The 18,531-nt window shown below is 40.8% G+C and overlaps 1 protein-coding gene across 2 annotated transcripts in view; it reads left to right on the top strand.

Annotated features, from left to right (window-relative positions):
* PIG-Q (phosphatidylinositol glycan anchor biosynthesis class Q) overlaps nt 1-18,531 on the top strand; it is a 220,288-nt gene that overhangs the window by 145,390 nt on the left and 56,367 nt on the right. For both annotated transcript variants that reach the window (XM_080284910.1, XM_080284909.1), the window contains one exon: nt 9,616-9,760. In XM_080284910.1, the coding sequence (XP_080141036.1) occupies nt 9,616-9,760 (145 nt within the window). The remainder of the gene's footprint in view (nt 1-9,615; nt 9,761-18,531) is intronic.

The following is an 18,531-nucleotide window of genomic DNA, read 5'->3' as shown; positions in this document are numbered from 1 at the left end:
ATCTTCAGTGTGTAGAATACTTTGCTCATCCAGTGGGCATGGTGCATTGCATCAGGGCACTTGAAAGTATGTCCATTGAGATGACCACCTACAAGGCAAAAAGCCCCCAGAACTCTCAGCCATTATCTCGGAGAGACCTGTTCGTTAGTTACTCTTGAGTGAACCTCAAGATTGTTTCTCTCTCTCTGCTTCAGTTATATCTTGCCCTTCTAATCCTGATAAGAGGCTCCCTTGATTGATACAGTTCCACTTCTCTAGGAACTTTTTGAACATCAGGATATCAGGTCCAGATGAAGGTCCGTAGCAAACCCTGAAGACTTCTGCCAGACAATTTCCAGAATATGGTGTCTGCTTGCTAGGTTGAGGAGATCTCTTTCCATCTTCCTTTCCTGATGCACACAAGCTCCTTTCAGACACCCAGTGTTGGCAGCAGTGGTATTGAAACACAGTCCATTGATATTTGAGAAGAGACCCCAATCTTCAAGCAGGCCATACACGGCATCAGCCTGCATTTGGCCACTCCCTGATGCAAGTTTTGGTACACCCAAGAGCTGATACTGGCCTTCATGGGAAGAAACTAGAACGGGAAGGCGATCTGCATGTTCTACACGATTCAGAAGCTCTGTCAGCGACTTTCCATCCTAATAAACAACAAACAGACCACTAGAATTGAAGTCTTTTCTTATCTCTTGGGCTCGTTGGCTGCGATGATGTTCACACTGTCATTTGATTGTTGACTGACTGATGTTAAATTCTTGGGGACTGTGGCCGAGTGGGTACGCAACTTCCATGAGGATGTAGGCTGCCTTTTGGCTTGATAAATTGGTCCAATCCAAGGCAGTGGAAAGGTCTGGGGTTAAGATGTTCTTCACATGGCACCTCTTGGATTGACGAGCAGTTCCAGTTGGTCTTGCACCTTCTTCCTCTGATGATGATGATTCTCCCTGTGCTTGCTCACCAGATGAAGACTCCAGCTCAACTGTCACCAAATCTTCCTCCTGCCTCTTTTTCCTCTCGTCTTCAGCTCCCTTCCGTTCCATTGCTGCTGTCATTCTCATTGTAGTCATTGTATCCACCATACCATTAGTTCTTCTCCTCTCAGGCTCCCTTTCAGCCTTCAAGAACTCCTTGTCTTTTGGTTGTTTAATAAGGTTCATTGCATTGCCATGGGCAACATTGAACAAATTGGTGAACTCACTCTTGATGGCTTCTTCTTTTTGTTCTTGGGTTGGAGTTCAGTGCAACATGTTCTTCCTCAGACCGTGCCACTTTTGATGGAGATCCAAAATCGTTTTATCATGTGACCTGTTCTTCTGCTAGGGAAAGACTCATGATTCCAGAATGCTTCCAGTTGTTGCCAGACCTCTTTGGCGCTCCCCTTTCCGTCCTTTTTGAAGGTGATGTGGTGATGAAGAACCTGCCCTTTTGATGGTAGTTTGCTCCCCAGTAATTCCTGGTCAGGATGTTCTATGATTCTTCTTCTTTGACATTATTATATTCATTAATGTTCATCCTCAGTTACCTGTGAATAAGATATGAAGAAATAATTTTGAGTCGTCGGAGTTTCAGCATTAGTGTTCGCTGAATATGCCAAGGTTAGGCTAGGTTATGCACTAAGTTAGGTAACCTAATCTAGCGTGTTTTGAGCGACCCCTAAATGTTATGCTAACTGGTTTAAACTTGTACAGACATGTTTTTATGATGAAAGGAAAAGATCTAAATAGTTTCTCAGAAATTTGTATTTTGGGACCACCCTATAGCCCATCCACATTACTATACATAGTCTTGAAGTTGCATACCTCATCTAGCTTCCCTTTTTCCTTTATTACTTTCCTTTTTCTGTTCATTTCCTTTATCCTTCTTACTTACCTATTTTTGTATGCCACCTCTTGACCCTCATATAGATCACTCACAGTAAAAAACTTCTTTTCTTCCTCTGTTCGCTCTTTTTTTTTTTTTTTTTTTTTTTTTTTTTTTAAACTGCATCCTGCTATGCCTTAAACTTCTTCTTTTCATCTTCATTTAAATCCCTCCTTATGAAAATGGTTTTGCACTCTTCAGTATTATTGAGTCTCCATGAAACATCAAAAATTTCCTTAGCAACACATTACATTTTCAGTTTCACTCTTATTGGTCGGTCTCCCCTTTCTTGTAAGTGATCCCTTGGTTATAGCCGTTTTCATTATCACTCTAAAATATAAATCTGCACTCCTGCTGTTGTCACGCATTTTTCAGTTAACAAGCATCATTATTGTGCACCTGAGCTGGTTTCTGCTGCCAGTGATGGTGCAAAATCTGTGTTTTCTGATGGCTTTGACGAAGTCAGAGATGAGGTCCAACTCAAGGGGTTAATCCCACATGGTGGAGACCAGTAACTTCACTCCCTAGCCTCAGAATCCCTTACCTCAAGCCCATCTCAGGTCTCTATATAGTACGTGGTTCTTCGTTACTGTGCCCTTTTCAACATTTTCTGTTGACCTAACCATTTCTGTGTGTTTTTCTGATATTTACCACAGCAGTATGTATTTATTTACTGGGTCTAAATTATTATCAAAGGCAAAATTTCGGTTTACAAGTGGGGTGCCCAGTATCAAGTAGGATAAATCCCATGGTTTTTTGCTTTTTTTTATTGCGTAGTTTCATTATAACACACTAGGCGTGGTACCAGTTATGCACGACCTAACCTTCTCACTTTCTCAGTTTTATATTCTCAGTCGCTGCCCATATTATGAATGCCACTCCTCAGTTGTCTAACTTTTTCCATCTCTACTTTCATCCAAGTGTGTTTTACTTTCTTGTCTTTCCTACAGTAGCTCAAACGGATCATACATCTACTTCTTTCCACCGTGTCACTCACCACTTTTTCTTTCTTCTGTACAGTCTTAATTACTTCATCTTCTAGACGACTCTTACTTATTTCAGTTCTATTCCTATTTTCCTGCATCTGCACTTCTTTAATTTGTCCGAGACTTAGTCATTCTGTCTTTTCTTCCTTCTGCCACTCTTCTCGAACTTATTTTTCCCCTTTTATTCCTCCAACTAAAATATGTGCCTTTCCCTTACTGTCCCTCGAATTCTTCTTCAGCTCATTATTTTCTCTCCAATTTTTTTGTTTCTTTATTAGCAATTTTTTTTTTTCTATTTGTTCCATCAACAAGATGGTATAACCTTTCCCAACTTTTTGTTTCCCTCTCAGCTTAACTTCTTTGAGCCAACTTACCAGTGGTTTATTATATATAAATAGTGTCTTAAACACATTTTTAATGTTGTTTCCTCATCTAAATCCTTCAAATCCTTCTATATCATCCCAAATTTTTATATCCATTTTTTTTCTAATTTGTTTCCCTGCTCCTGTCTCTTTCTTTCTCTCTCTCTCTCTCTCTCTCATTCTCTCTCTCTCTCTCTCTCTCTCTCTCTCTCATGGACTCCATATTGATGCCTTAATATTACTTCAGCTTCTATATTTGGACATCTGTGGTTCTTTCTCTAGCCCTGGTTTTATGGGCCAGACTGTGGAACTCAACCGTAGTAAAATCGCAGACAGAAAAACACTCAGTCCCCATACTACAAAATTATAAAACCGGGAATCTCGAGGAGCTGGCTTAGCCGACATCTGCTCCATATGCAGTCGTCTCCATGCTTGTGTGTGTGGGGGGGAGGAGTTGATCAATTGTAACAGACCAAGTTACATATCATTTCCCATAATTTTAGCCATGTAGAATTCTGATCATTTGTTTTAGCAAAATCCTACAGAAAGACAATATTTTGGTAATAGTAGTGGTACAGGCATGCTCCGGTTAATTGATCTAATTGGCTGGGTAGAACCCCATCATTAGGTGGGGTATCATATATCGGGGTATTGTTAACATGTATTTCAATGTGGACCGTTTACCAGCCTTGGGTTACCCCCCAAACCAAGTCCAAAACCCACTCAGAGGAGCCCAAAAACAGGTTTAAAGGCAATCTGAATGGCCTAACAGCTGTCAAGGAAGCTAACCTAAGCCTAACACCTGTAAATAACCAACTAAAAGCCACAAATAAAGCCTGAAAATCATAAGGAATAGATTAGAAAATATCAAACACCTCTCATCACTTACTTCTTGTAAGTCCATGTCAGGTCCTGGTCATCATCCTTGCTATCCCCCCCGAGGCTAGGGGACATGTGGTGCTCCCCAACACTCAATGCTAAATGATAGATTTTGATGTGGAAACAACGAATTTCACCATTAAAATGCTCACCGAGGCTCGGAAATGGGTTTTATTGAGACTGGCATACTCGTATACAGGTATAGCCTCTCTCTCACACTCACCACATACGTGAGAGAAAGCCGTTTTCTGTGTAAGGTATACTCAGTTATTTATGCTGGGAAGGTATAGCAATGTTCAGTACACTTTTCTGATTACATATTACTTCAGCATCTCCCACAGTTTGTGTGTCTTTCTCACTGTGAATGCATTATCTTACAACCTGACTTCATTACGTACAGTCCTGGCACTTACAAGAAGGTATTTACAACTTGACTTCACTATGTAGTCCTTACACTTACAAGAAAATATTTACAAGTTACACATACATGAAAATATTTACAAAATGCCTTCACTATGTACAGCACTGGGTGAGGCACACAGGCAGAGTGAGGCAGAGCGAGCGTGAGGGGGGGAGCGAGTGAGTGTATGGCCTTGACAGCCTGGGGGATGGTAGAGGCGCAGTTACCTTACATGCCTGCCAATTTTTACCCGCGAATCTTGAAAAATGCAGTCACAGTGAAGTTTTTTATTTTAAACCGTTTTAAAATAGCACTGGCCGCGGAATTATGTCAGACCATTTTAAAATGGCGCTGGCATGCGGCGGGTTTACATACCCCACCAGAGCCCTGGGATTCTCGGAGTGGTAGACAAGGAGCAGCTTCAACTTGAGGTCACCCTCGACATTGCCCCCCAGCAGGAGTGTCAGCCAGTCCTTCGAGGTCCTGAATCCTGGCGTAAACCTTTCCTCATTTGCAAGATATGTCTTGGAGGACATTCTCTTCTAAAAGAGCCCAGTCTCATCAAAATTCAAGACCTGCTTTGCACTGTAGCCACCCTCCTCAATGATGTGTTTTCACCTCGTCAGGAAACGCTGCCGTTGCCATCGTACTTGCACTCACTGCCTCACTGTACATCTTCACATGGTGGAGATTCGCTTGCCTCTTGAACCGGTCAAACCACCCATGGCTCACCATAAAGGTCTTGATTTCATCCAGATCCCACCTGACCTTTATTTTGTCCCATAGCGAGAGAGCCTTAATGCATATTATTGCCTGGCTCATGGGTGCCTTGTGCTGGTTCTGATCTTCCACCCATGTGCGGAGCATCCGCTCCAGCTCATCCATCGCAGGCTGTCACTGGCGGGTGATATGGGAGGCAGATAAGGTTGCAGCTTCCCCAGTAGCAGCCTTAATGGCCTCCTTCTTCTTTATGATTGTGGAGACAGTCAACTGGGCCAGGTGGAGAACTGATGCAATAGCACACACACCTTCACCTTTGTCGTGGCACTTAAGAATTTCCAGTTTAACCTCTAGTGACAGTCTTACGCACACACTTAACGGGAACATCACCAGCACCACCACTAGCAGGCCTCTTACCACCATGACTAGGGCCTCCACTAACACCATCACTAGCCCCACAACATGCAGCACCCTTACCAGACATTATGACACTTATTTGGGCAAAAAATCACACAGTATTGCACTCCACACATGAGTAGTATCATTGCTCTACTCACGGCACTGCCTGAACACAGTTCTGATGCACTACGATAGCAGTTTGCAAAATGTTGGTGGTGCAGCGTGATGTGTGGTGGGTGATTATAAGGGAGATCCTTACTCTGAGATGGTCGGTGTGAGAAGAGTGATATGGATGAGGGCAGGGTGAGCGATGGTTCTGGGGCCTGTGCGAGCGTTTCTGCACATCCCAGGAGGCGGGCGGGCTCAGCTGACTGTGGGAATGCACTCGATTCAAAATTTCCGCCTGTTGTCTGTGGACGCAACATCGGAGGCCCATAGTTGAACTGTGGCTCTGCCATCGGGTATCAGGGTGTGGTGGTATTAGTGCCCCCATTGCTAAGCCGGAGTATCGTATATTGGGGCATTACTCTAGTTGTTCCTTAGGCAGTCTGGCCAAACAACCCAGAGTCCCTAAGGAAGGCCACGGCCGAGACCGAGCTTTCCCACAGAGCTCTCAAGGAGTGTGTGTTGTGTTGTTTGTGTAGGCGATTGTGTGCAGTGCAGTCTTCCATAATGTGCTTAATAGTATGGTGTGCTGTGTTGCGTCCTGGACAGGTGACAGTGACAGGGTCATCCAGCCTCTTCTGATAACTCAAGAGGGCTGGATGATGCCCACATCTCAGCCTAGCCAGATGGACCCTGGACCTGGAACGTTGGCATCTTCGCCATGGGTCCACCCCCCAGAGTCTGTTGAAGCAGAGGAGGAGGACAGCATGGGGGTCAAACCACTGCAACCCCCCACCCCCCGGCCCCTCACAGGGCCCAAGAACAAGGTGGTGTGAGCATGTGTCTGCATGGTCTGACACATGGAACTTTGGGGGGATGGCTGCAGATGGGGGTAGACTTTTGGGATTTTCCTGTGGAAGCTGTCCCCTCTCTCGTACGTTTACTGGGCTGGGTCAGAATTTATCAGGATTTATGTTTCCATGCAAAATGTGTTCAGTGCAAATTGGGCCCTCGTAAATATAGGGTCTTCTTTACACCATAATATGGTAGTAGCAGTTTATGACAGTAAAAGGGACAGTGAAAATTATGTCTAACCACCGTGTTCAAAGTCTCTCCTAAACTGAATTAAATAATCTGAATGTTGCAGGAAAATAAAAATTGTGTTTTCAGGCTGATGAGAGAACAAATTCAGGTCCTCAGACTGTTCTCCACAACAGCTGAGATTTTAATCTGCAACTCTGTACTCCCTGGCTTCCTATAGTATCCTTGCTGGAGTGGAAGAACTTCATGTTGTGGTTTTGATATATCTGAGCAATCTGGGCAGCCATACTACCAGTTATACAAATGTCTCCCATCACCCTCCTTGTTCCTTGAAAGGAGGATAATAGGAGAAGAGCAGCTTCAGCCTGCAGTTTACTGGGTTCACAATCAAATGAGCTTGGAGCCATGAAAACAGCAAACTTAGCCAGCTAGAGGCTGTACACTGAATCATGTTAACCGCTATGTGCTGGGCTTGGTACGGAGTACCGATATGGTGATTTACCATTGCATGCTTGGCTTCGTACAGAATACTGACCTAAGTTTTGTACCAATACTTGGGTACTTGTGGGATTGTTAGTGGTATCTGATGCGCTTCCTTGGGGCGCTTGGGAGTGTCCAGTCGCTTCGTGTTGCGTCTGCTTTTACGGTGGGGAATTGTGCTACATTCCTCCTTCCCCTCACTGCTAACTTTCACCACTGAAATTTCTGTTACCTACATAACTATAGGAGATGAGTACTGGATGATATAGGCATATAAGTAAAGTTTTTAAAAATGTATAGAACTTTGTGATGATTTTGTAAGTATTTTTGTGTGACTTTCAAAATTTATGTTATGAATAAAATTGTGTTAAAATTAGTGGGAGCATTATGTGGAAAATAGTGGTTTTGCATGTTCCACTAAAATTAGCCACTGGAAATTATTGAAAATATTTTTGGTGTTTGGGTAATTACAGTATTATGATATTACTTAGTCCAAGTGGTTATATATGACTACAGAGAGTCATACATGACAGTGTTGTACCAATTTTAGCAGACTGAGATGAAAATGTTAAACATGCACCTACTGTCATGAAACTGCCCATATAAAGTAGAAATAAAAAAGTATTTATTGTATGTGATGTACTTGACTCACCATCCACTCACTCAATGTAGTGCTGGTTTGGATGTCTGCCCTTTTCTCTTCCCTTCATGCAATTCTGTCTTTCTTTCCTTCATTCTTTCCTCTTTCTTCTGCCTACAGGTGACTTTACACTATCTCTTTTGTCTTTCCTCCTCTGTGGGTGGCTCTACGCTGAGTGACAAGCCAAATGATTTCCTGTACACCAGGAAACCATTTACTACATTGGGTGGTAACCATATAACTAAATTATGGAGCCTGGTGGTTTAGTGGGTAATTAAGGTGCTCCAATTGGATTGATCCAGTGAAGGTTTATATCCAGGGGATGGTTGGGGTTTATTGCTTACATAATGCCTCTCAGGGATGAGTGAGGCTGATCACTCTCATCTTAACCCCTAAAACGCGGATCGTCGCGTTTGCGACGCTCGGCCATAAGGGCAGGACGGCGGGTCGTCACGTTTGCGATTTTAGTAAATTTTGAATAACCGCGGGCAAGCAGGCTCCAGCTGGTATTGTCTATCAGTACCACCACCCTCTAGCTACAACTAGCATACTTTACCTTTGTACTACTGACCTCAGTTGTTGCCAAATATCGCGTTTTCCCCCCATCCCCCCCCCACCACGGCCCGGCCAGCCTGGCTGTGATACATGGCAGCGCTCTGAGCGCTCAGAACTGTAAATCTGCGATCTCCTCTCACAAGCAGTTTATGCTACTAGGAAACGCTTGTTTCCCCAGTTGTAACACTAGCTTTTTTTCTCACGGTTTGCCTCTGTTTAGCGTCAGTTTACTGCAGGCTTTCAAAGTGAGATTATGGTGAGTTCTAGCTCTTCCCAGTCAGTGCAAGCGGCCGACAGGAACGAGAGTAAAGTGGCGGACGTAAGGCAGAATAAAAAGCGCGCCGTGGTGATCTTTTGGGAAGTAATATGATTGAAAATAATGTAGTATACATGTTTTTAGCTGTGAAAATGGAAATGTTTGTTGAGTGACGGGAAGACCGCCACCACAGTGCATGTCGGCCGTACGCTCCGTTGATTTTAGCCTTATTTTCAGTGCTTATTGTACAAATACGGATTCCTAACTACCTTTACGTTGTAGTATAAAGTTTACTGTGACAGAATGAGGCTGTGGTAGAGGGGAAACCGGGTTGCTGGAGGTGTGAAAGTGAAGATTTGGTTACCCAACTTTGCAAGTCTCCACAAGTCCTTGGGTAGTCAACGAAGGCTCAACATGTGGCTCAGGAGAAAGTTGAATGTAAGTACTATATGCCATAAAAATTTTAATGCTCTAGGGTTAATCTATGATTTTTGGCAAATATTTTCCCACAGGTACTCAGACCCCGCTACAACCCCGCCACAGCGGGGGGATCGGCCGTACACAGCCGCGTTTTAGGGGTTAAACATCAGGACCAACTTGTCTAGCCATCTCTGGAAGGCCTGGTCACTGAAGTGAGAGAAGAGGATGCACCACAGAGGACACCAAAAGCTCAGCTGCAGTCACATAGACAGCTTGACAGTAGCTGACATATTGGACAGTATGGGGCGACATAGGATTGGATGATGGATGGATGGATTTGACTGTTTATAAGGGTAGAAGTGATTGTTGAGAGAGCTGAATTTTGCTATGAACATCTCCAGGTGTGGAGAGCCTTCAAGTTTAAAACCTTTCTAGTTTAGGTCTTAATTAATATCTGTTATTGAAACTTGACTACAATGAATGTTGTATTAATAGGTGCCAAATATTCACAGACTTGGCAGAGCCAGTGCTGAGATGTTTGGCATGGGTGGTGGTTTGGGTTGGAGCATTTGGAGCATCAGCTCAGGTGGCTGTGCTGGCTGACCTCCTTGACCTGGCATCACTTCACCTCTACTGCTTTTACATCTATGCTGCCAGGTGAGGTGCCATGCAAAGACAGTAAACTCCATTTATATATTATGCAAGGCTGCGGAAAGCTACTACATGTCCATCCTTCAGTGTCCTCCCATCCAGTTTGCGACACAGTGTCTGCTATGAGCAAAGCTGCCCACTGCTTCTTGAGTGCAGGTTATGTAGAAATTACGAAGGAAAAGATGCTTTAGATGCTAGAGGACATAAGCAGGACATCTCTGGAAGGCCTGGTCACTGAAGTGAGAGAAGAGGATGCACCACAGAGCACACCAAAAGCTCAGGTGCAGCCACATAGACAGCTTGACAGTAGCTGACATGTTGGACAGTATGTAACATCCTCTACTATGCTTTTCAGATAAAGGATACTCAGTATGTATGACCTGCCATGCTATGAAGGTCTACATGACCAGTTGGACAGAATTTTAGCTGTAGTCCACACTGATCTTTACCAGTCAGTCAACAACCATCTCCACTGTTATTACCTTCTACCTTCTTTCAGTATGCCAGCCAGCTTCCTGCTGTTCACTAGAGAAGCCAGCTGTATCAGTTATCACAACAGCAGCAGCAGGGGATGTTGCTAGTGACTTTGAGGGGTATGAGATTACAAATACCACCAAGGGAGAGGAGTTGGAGATATTTCCCAGCCTAAACTCCTCAGGCTTAGATCTGTCACTCAGTTCAACACTCAGTTATTGTCATCTATCAAAATGAGTTTTTGTCATCTTTTTAATAATATAAGTCTCCGTAATGTCACTCTCATACCTGATTTATCTTGTACTTCTATACAGATAGTAGAGACTGCTTGTTAGAAGGACTGTAAGGTATTTATGGCATTTATGGATCTGAAAAAATAAATAAATAAATAAAAGCATATGACAAGGTAAACAGAAATATCTATCTATCTATCTATCTATTGCCAGATGCCTCAATCCCGTTTGGGGTGGCCACAAACAAATCGCCTTCACGTCGCCCTGTCCCCCGCCATTTCACTGCCCTGCTCCCAACCCACACCCCCCTCTCTCATATACCTCTCCACCCCATCCCTCCATCTCATCCTCGGCCTCCCCCTCCCTCTTCCCCCCTCTGCCTCACTCACATACACTCTCGTCGTCAGTCTCTCACCCTCCATCCTCTCTACATGACCAAACCACCTCAGTGTGTTCCTCATAACGCTTCCTATCACATCCACATCCACACCACAATGCTCCCTCACTTCCTCATTTGGCTATCTCTTCATGTAACTCCACAGGGTCCTCTCAGATAACTCATTTCCACTGCTGTCACTCTTGACTTATGTCCTTCCAACAAGGTCCAAGCATCATTTCCATACATTAGCATTGATATTGCAGTGCTATCATGCAGCAACTTTTTTACTTCCATGTATACTTCCCTATTTCTTATCACTCCTTTCAAAGAACCAGCAACCTTTCCCTCTTGTTGTACCCTTTCAAGCACTTCATCCTCCAGACTTCCTTCCTCACTCATCACAACCCAAGTACTGCACTCAAATGCATTCATATTTTCTATTTCGTAATCAACCTTACTGTACATTCAGTGACTTCATTTCTCTCGAAGACCATAACTTTACTCTTCCCTACATTCACCTTTACATTCCATTTCTTACATACTCTCCCAGACTCATTCACCAAGCCTTGTAGTTCCCCTTCGTATTCACTTTACAACACAGTATCATCCACAAACAACAGTACAGGAAGTTTCCAAACGCTGCTCACTCTCATAAGGGCTACTCCAGTGTCCACTGCCCTACCTTGTATCTCTTTTATAACCCCATCCACAAATGGATTGAACAACCATGGAGACATGACACATCTCTGTTTCAATCCAGCATTCAGATAGAAAACCATAGCACCTTCATACATACTCTTCACGGCATTCAACAGCTTCCCATTTACTCCATATATTATTAATAACATTCCATGTCTGTACATTCTTGTCATATGCTTTCTCCAAATCCATGAAGGCTGCACACAACTTCTTTCCTTGCTCTAGAAACTTTTCCACTAAAGACCTGAGGATGAATATCAGATCTACACAACCTCTTCCCTTCCCAAGACCTCCCTTTTTGTCTCCAACAATTCCTGTTATTTCTCTAACTCTGTCAATAAGTATCTTACTATATACTTTTCCTCTTACACTAAGAAGACAAATGCCCCTGTGATTACCACACACTTCTTTTTCCCCTTTTCCTTTGTACAAGGGAATAATTATACCTTACTTCCAATCCTCTCGGACTTTACTTTCCTCCCAGGCCAATCTGCACATCTTCCCTATCCATTCTACTCCTCCTCCTCCTCCTCCTTTCTCTCTCTCTCTCTCTCTCTCTCTCTCACACACACACACACACACACACACACACACACACACACACACACACACACAAGGCACTGAGGAGACCAGACGCTCGCCGCCATCGCTCCATAAACGGCCAACTTGGCCAGTGGCATTACCTAAATTAGTATCTTTATGAGAGTCAAGCTCTGTACCAGGTTAGACTAAATGGTGTTCTAATATATAAAAAAAGAAGAAGTTTTAAAGCAAGACTTGTTCAAACAGAAAAGAAGCCAAATTCGTGTAAGAATGCGCACAATCAACTGATCATTTGTTTTGTCTGCAACTGACCCAGGGAATGTAAGTACTGTACCATATGTGCTTTTAGTACTGCAACATGACCACATACTTTAGTAAAGCAAATTTGGAAAAGAAAAGGGATAAAGGTAGAGAGCAGGACGATGATTTCTACCAAGAACTGGTTGAAATGGAGACTCACAATAAACTGGTTGAACGAGTACACAGGCTTGAGACGGCTTTTCAAAATGAGATTGATGAAATTAAGAAACAGATGCACTTGCAAAAGGAAGAATAGAAAAATTAGGAAAGGAAGTCAACAAGAAAGACATAACCATAGGTGAGCTGACAGTAGAACTGGGTTCACTTAGGAGAAAAATTAGTGAAATGGCTAGTACAGCAGTCAACCACGAGAGTATTATGGAAGAGTTCAAAAATGATAGAGAGACAATTAGGCAAGTAAGCAGTCTGATAGACCAGAGCAGCGATATTGAGGAGAAGTTAACACAGGTGAATGAAGCTGTGCAAAGCTACAAAAATGATGTGGAAACCATTTATGCTAAAATGGTGAAAGTAAAGAAAGAAGCAAAGGTGGAAGAAAAAAGCATTAAAAAGGAAGTGAAAAGAATAATCCAAAGCAATCCTAAGTTAGTCAGAGATTCAGTAGATATTAACAAATCTATAGTAATCACTTGTATAGAAGAGGAAGAAGTAAAAAACAAGATCTCGAGAGACAAAAACGAGATGGCAAATGTAATGAACATATTGAAAGAAGTATCTGAGGAAATCTGTAGTAAAGACATAGAGGAACACAAAAGGTTAGGGAAATACGAGAGAAGCAAGTCAGGACCCTTAAAGGTAACCTTCCAGAGTGTAAACACAGTGGAGGAGATACTAAAAAATGCAAAGAATCTTATGGAAAAAGAGTTCAAAAATGTTTGGATAAAAAGATGCCTAACAGAAGAGGAACTGGAATTACTGAAAGAGAAGAGGGAGGAAGCAAAAACAAAAAATGAGGGAAGATCAGAGGAGGAGAAGAATACATTTTTTTTTACAAAGTAATAGGATTGCAGGTACGAAAGTGGCACATAAACAGGAGGGAATAAATAGGAGGAAGGTAGTAGAACCAAGTCATGACAAGTATATAAACAAGATGATTAAGTTGATGTACTCAAATGTGGATGGAATGGTATCTAAATTATTAGAGATGAATGATTATGTCAAAGAAAATGAACCACATATAATATGCCTAACTGAAACAAAATTTACACCAAGGCTATCAAATGACATCCTAAACTTAGAGGAATATAATATATGGAGAAGAGATAGGAACTTAAAAAAAGGAGGAGGAATTATAATATTAACTAAGAAAAATCTAAAAGTCAAAGAAATAGAATTAGATATACCCTCACAAGTAGAACTGATTGCAGTAGAGATCAATACAACTGAAGGGAAAGTAATTGTAGCCAATTTATACATGCCACCCAAGTCAAACACATGGGAAAGAGACGAGTATGAGGACCTGGCAGAGAATACAGTTCAGGGTTTAAGATCATTACTACATAAAATGGAAGAGAAATCGGAAAGAATTATACTAACTGGAGATTTTAATACAAATATAAATTGGAATACTCTAGATATAATAAGCCAAGAAAGCTATTGGGACCAAAAGCTCCTGGATCTCATGCAAGAGTTTTTCCTAACGCAACATGTAAGGGAAACCACCAGAAAAAGAGGACTTGATGTACCCTCAATGCTAGATCTCATATTTACTAGGCAAGAAAACGACATTGACAATTTAATATACCACTCTCCATTCAGCAAAAGTGACCATGCAGTACTAAACTGCAACTTCAGGACAGCATATGACATAGTTAACAGCAATGAAAGTTACAAAAAGAGCCTAAACTATAAAAAAGGAAACTATCATGACCTAAAGAAGTACTTCTTAGAAATTGATTGGGAAAAGGAGCTTAGAGGATAAGATTTAAATGCTATATATAAAAAATTCTGTGAACTTTATGAAATAGGAGTCCAGAAGTACATCCCAAAGCACAAAGAAGCAGAAAAGAAAATAAAGAAATGGTTCAATACAGAATGTAAAAAATCAAAAGAAAAAAGAGATTTGTTGTGGAATAGATACAGAAGACACAATAGTGAAAGGGCATATAATAATTTCAAACAGGCAAGAAACGATTAATTATACAAGAATAAGGAGGGAAGCCCAAAAACAGTTTGAGGAGGATATCATAAATAAAGGTAGTGATCAACCGAAGCTATTTTACAGCTACATCAGAAGCAAAACTAAAGTAAAAGATAAAATACAATCCATTACGGACTAGCGAATCACCCATACACAAGATAAGGATATTTGTGAAGCACTAAAGAAGAAATTCCAATCAGTTTTAATAGAGGAAAAAAATTTTGCGAGGGATAATGTGGAACATGCATGCCCACACATACTACCAGATATACAAACATCAGAAAAAGTAATACAGGAGGAGCTAAGTAAATTAGGCAAAGGAAAAGCAAATGGTCCTGATGATATTTCATGTTGGGTACTACGTGAATGTGGAAAGGAGTTAAGTAAACCATTATTTTTAATTTTGAAGAAATCCTTGAGTCAAGGTAAACTACCTGATATTTGGAAGAAAGCAAACATTGTTCCTTTATTCAAGAAAGGAAATAAAAATCCACTCAACTACCGACCAGTATGACTAACCGGTGTTGTAAGCAAGGTACTGTATTAGAAAAGCTTATAAGAAAAGCTTGGGTAAATCATCTAGAAGAACACAATATGATAACAGAAAGACAATTTGGTTTCAGAAAAGGAAAATCATGTGTTGCTAATCTGTTGAGGTACTATGACAGAGTAACAGACACATTACAGGAAAGAGAAGGATGGGTGGACAGTATCTTTTTAGATTTCAAGAATGCATTTGACACAGTACCACACCAAAGACCTTTATGGAAACTGTACCATCAAGGAGGAATTCGAGGCAAACTGTATTGTTGGATGCAAGATTTTCTCATAAGAAGAGAAATGAGAACAGTACTAAGGGGAAATTACTCATCATGGAAAGAAGTGACTAGTGGAGTACCACAGGGCTCAGTGCTGGCACCAGTCATGTTTTTAGTGTATATAAATGGTATAGACAATAACACTGGAAATGAAAGCTATTTAAATATGTTTGCAGGTGATGCAAAAATACAAAGGAGAATTACTAACATAGACTCTTGTAAAGAGCTACAAGAAGAATTAAATAAACTTCATGAATGGAATAATACATGGCAAATGGAATTCAATGTGGACAAGTGTCATGTAATCAAGTTTGGTAAAAGTGGAAAAAGGCCTGATTGGGATTATACGTTAGGAAATAAAACCCTATACACATCAGAAAGAGAGAAGGACCTAGGTGTGATTATCAATAACAGACTATCTCCGGCTGACCACATCAGTGAGAAGGTACGGAACATGTACCCACTACTTGCAAATATGAGAATAGCATTCACATACATAAACGAAGACATGCTAAGAAAGATAATAACATCATTCATCAGACCAACCCTGAAGTATGCATCAGTAGTCTGGAGTCTTCATCTCAAAAAACACATAGACAAGATTGAAAAAGTTCAAAGGGCTGCTACAAGATGGGTACCAAGCTTAAGGGATCTAAGCTACAAAGAAAGACTAAATAAACTGAATCTACCAACACTGCAGGAGAGAAGGAAAAGAGGTGACGTGATTATGCTATATATAGTAAATGCATATCAGGGAAGGAGAAAATAGACATAAATGATTACTTAACGTATGGGGAAGCATCAGCAAGAGGACACTGCAAAAAACTACATAAGAAGAGAGGTGATAAAGACATAAGGAAGTTTAGTTTCCCAAATAGAGTAATTGATCAGTGGAATGCACTACTGAATGAAATAGTGTGTGCCAAAACAATTCACAAATTTAAGGATATGTACGATATATGTAGTTTAAGACACGGGACAGTACGAGCTTGACTCATTCCTGTAAAGATACAATTAGGTAAGAATAATTAGGTAGGAACACACACACACACACACACACACACACACAGACACACACACACACACACACAATGAAACATGCTCATATGTACTCATGCACAATCTTTCCTTCACTCAAAAATACATACTCATATTTACTACATGCATGCATGTCATACTGGGAATGGCCAAGGAGGTCTCTAGTGACCACTGGGTGAACAACTGAGCCAGACAGCGTGGTGCCAGTGGGCTGTTCCTGCCCAGGCAGGTGAAAATATTCACACAACCATAAGCTCCATCCAGATGCAAGAATTTTATCTGAATAAAATGGAAAAATGTGCATATAATGGTTCAGTATAGCCAGGTTATGGATCATATGGATAATGGATGTACGGATAAATGGGGGATTACTGTACTTGCACTGTGACATAAGATTATCATGCGTACTGTAAATTGTATTTCTAAAAGCCCTTGAAAACCAATGCAATGAAATTCCAAATCAGTGGTTATTTACTGAATCGGTACCAAATCGGCAATTTTAATAGGAAAATATGATAATTTTTTTCACCATATAGGCTCATACACACCTAATTATCTGAAATCTGTTAAAAAAATTATACTTAATTGAACTAGTAATAAAAAAATCAGGATTCAAAGCAAAAATGTCTTAAAGTTAGTGTGTATTTCTCCTTTATATTGCCAGCACACCTTGACAGATTTCTGTTTTGCATTAATATTGATTTACAATGCAAATAAATGTATTTGCTTATTATATCAATACTTACACAAAGTTGACGTCTGTCAAGGCGAGTTATCAAGCCAGAGGTAAAATACATCTGCTAACTTTAGCAAGTTTATGCTCTGAATCCTGATTTTTTTTATTAACAGTTAAATTAAACAAATAATTTTGACCAGATTTCAGATAATTAGGTATGTATTAACCTATATAGTGATAAAAGTTATAATATTTTCCAATTAAAGTGCCGATTCAGTACATGACTATCGATTCGTTATTTCATCACACCCCCTGAAAATTAGTAATTTGATCAAAACATGTGCTTACACTGAAACTCTGATTCACAGTAAGAGTAGGATATGGTTGCTCTTTTCACTTTAATTAGGCATACGTGTGCCCTCTGTCCATCTTGTATGCAGAGAGATAATAATAGATTAGCACTAGAATATGGTGCTAGTCATGAAGAAGTACTATGAGAAGGATATAGAGCCACAACACTGTCTTTTGCTGTAACTGAGCTACATGATATAATCTGCAAAATGATAAAAATCTCTTTCTAGGAGGAAACAAAAAACAAATGAACTATAGTCTGATATTCCAACGTCGGTATGTTTCAACCCATTGAAAATATTATCCCTGTACCAATTTACCTCCATGCTTTTTGGAAAAAGAAAAAAAATGGTCTTAAAAAGTCAGTATACTTGTATATAGTAGCTGGAATGGACTGGGATGGTAGTGGGTTGTGATGGGGAAAATTCACGTAGCCAAGAGGGTCATTCAGTAATGTGTAAGTCATAGATATCTGCTTGAAATTTGATGAAGGAGCATTCATACAGGAAGAAGCAGGATGGATTGGGATGATAGCAGTTGGTGTGTCCATGCAGGATGAGTTCGTTTTGTGAAAGCAATTGTTGTACTGTATGTATGAAGTGCAGCGTTTGGGATGGGGACAATATATTGCTCACGAATTCATTGTAGGCAGGAACAAAAAGGTTGGAGTGGGTAAAAAAAAGTGGGAAGGATGAGTTGGGATGGTGATAGGTGGTAAGCCCAAAAGAGAAAAGCATTCTAGGTTAAAAAGTAAGAGCACATTGAAGGTTTAAACAAACATTTTCTCATATGAAGAAAAGAACAACAAAATGAAAGTAAGCATGTTCCATTCCCTACTTTCTGTACTTAGCATCATATGATGAATGTACAGAAATAAGATCAGACAACACTGCTGTAGAGAAAAGAGTAAGTATCTCAGATTGCTCCTCTGAGGAGTAGTGGACCTGTCTCTGCTTTATGTATACCGTACCCAATGTCTAAATTACAGTACCTCCATCAGAGGAAATTTTTAATTTCTCATTACAGATGAAGTAAATTGTAAATTATCTGAATTGGGCATTGCTATTTTTTTATCATTATTATATTTAAATAATTTTTTTCATTA

Source organism: Coenobita brevimanus, chromosome 103 (genome assembly GCF_032717465.1).
Source record: "Coenobita brevimanus isolate Jiangsu-jjx chromosome 103, ASM3271746v2, whole genome shotgun sequence".
In the NCBI taxonomy this organism is placed as follows: Eukaryota; Metazoa; Arthropoda; class Malacostraca; order Decapoda; family Coenobitidae; genus Coenobita; species Coenobita brevimanus.
Note: the sequence above shows the minus strand (reverse complement) of the source record. Positions and strands in the feature narration are given on the sequence as shown.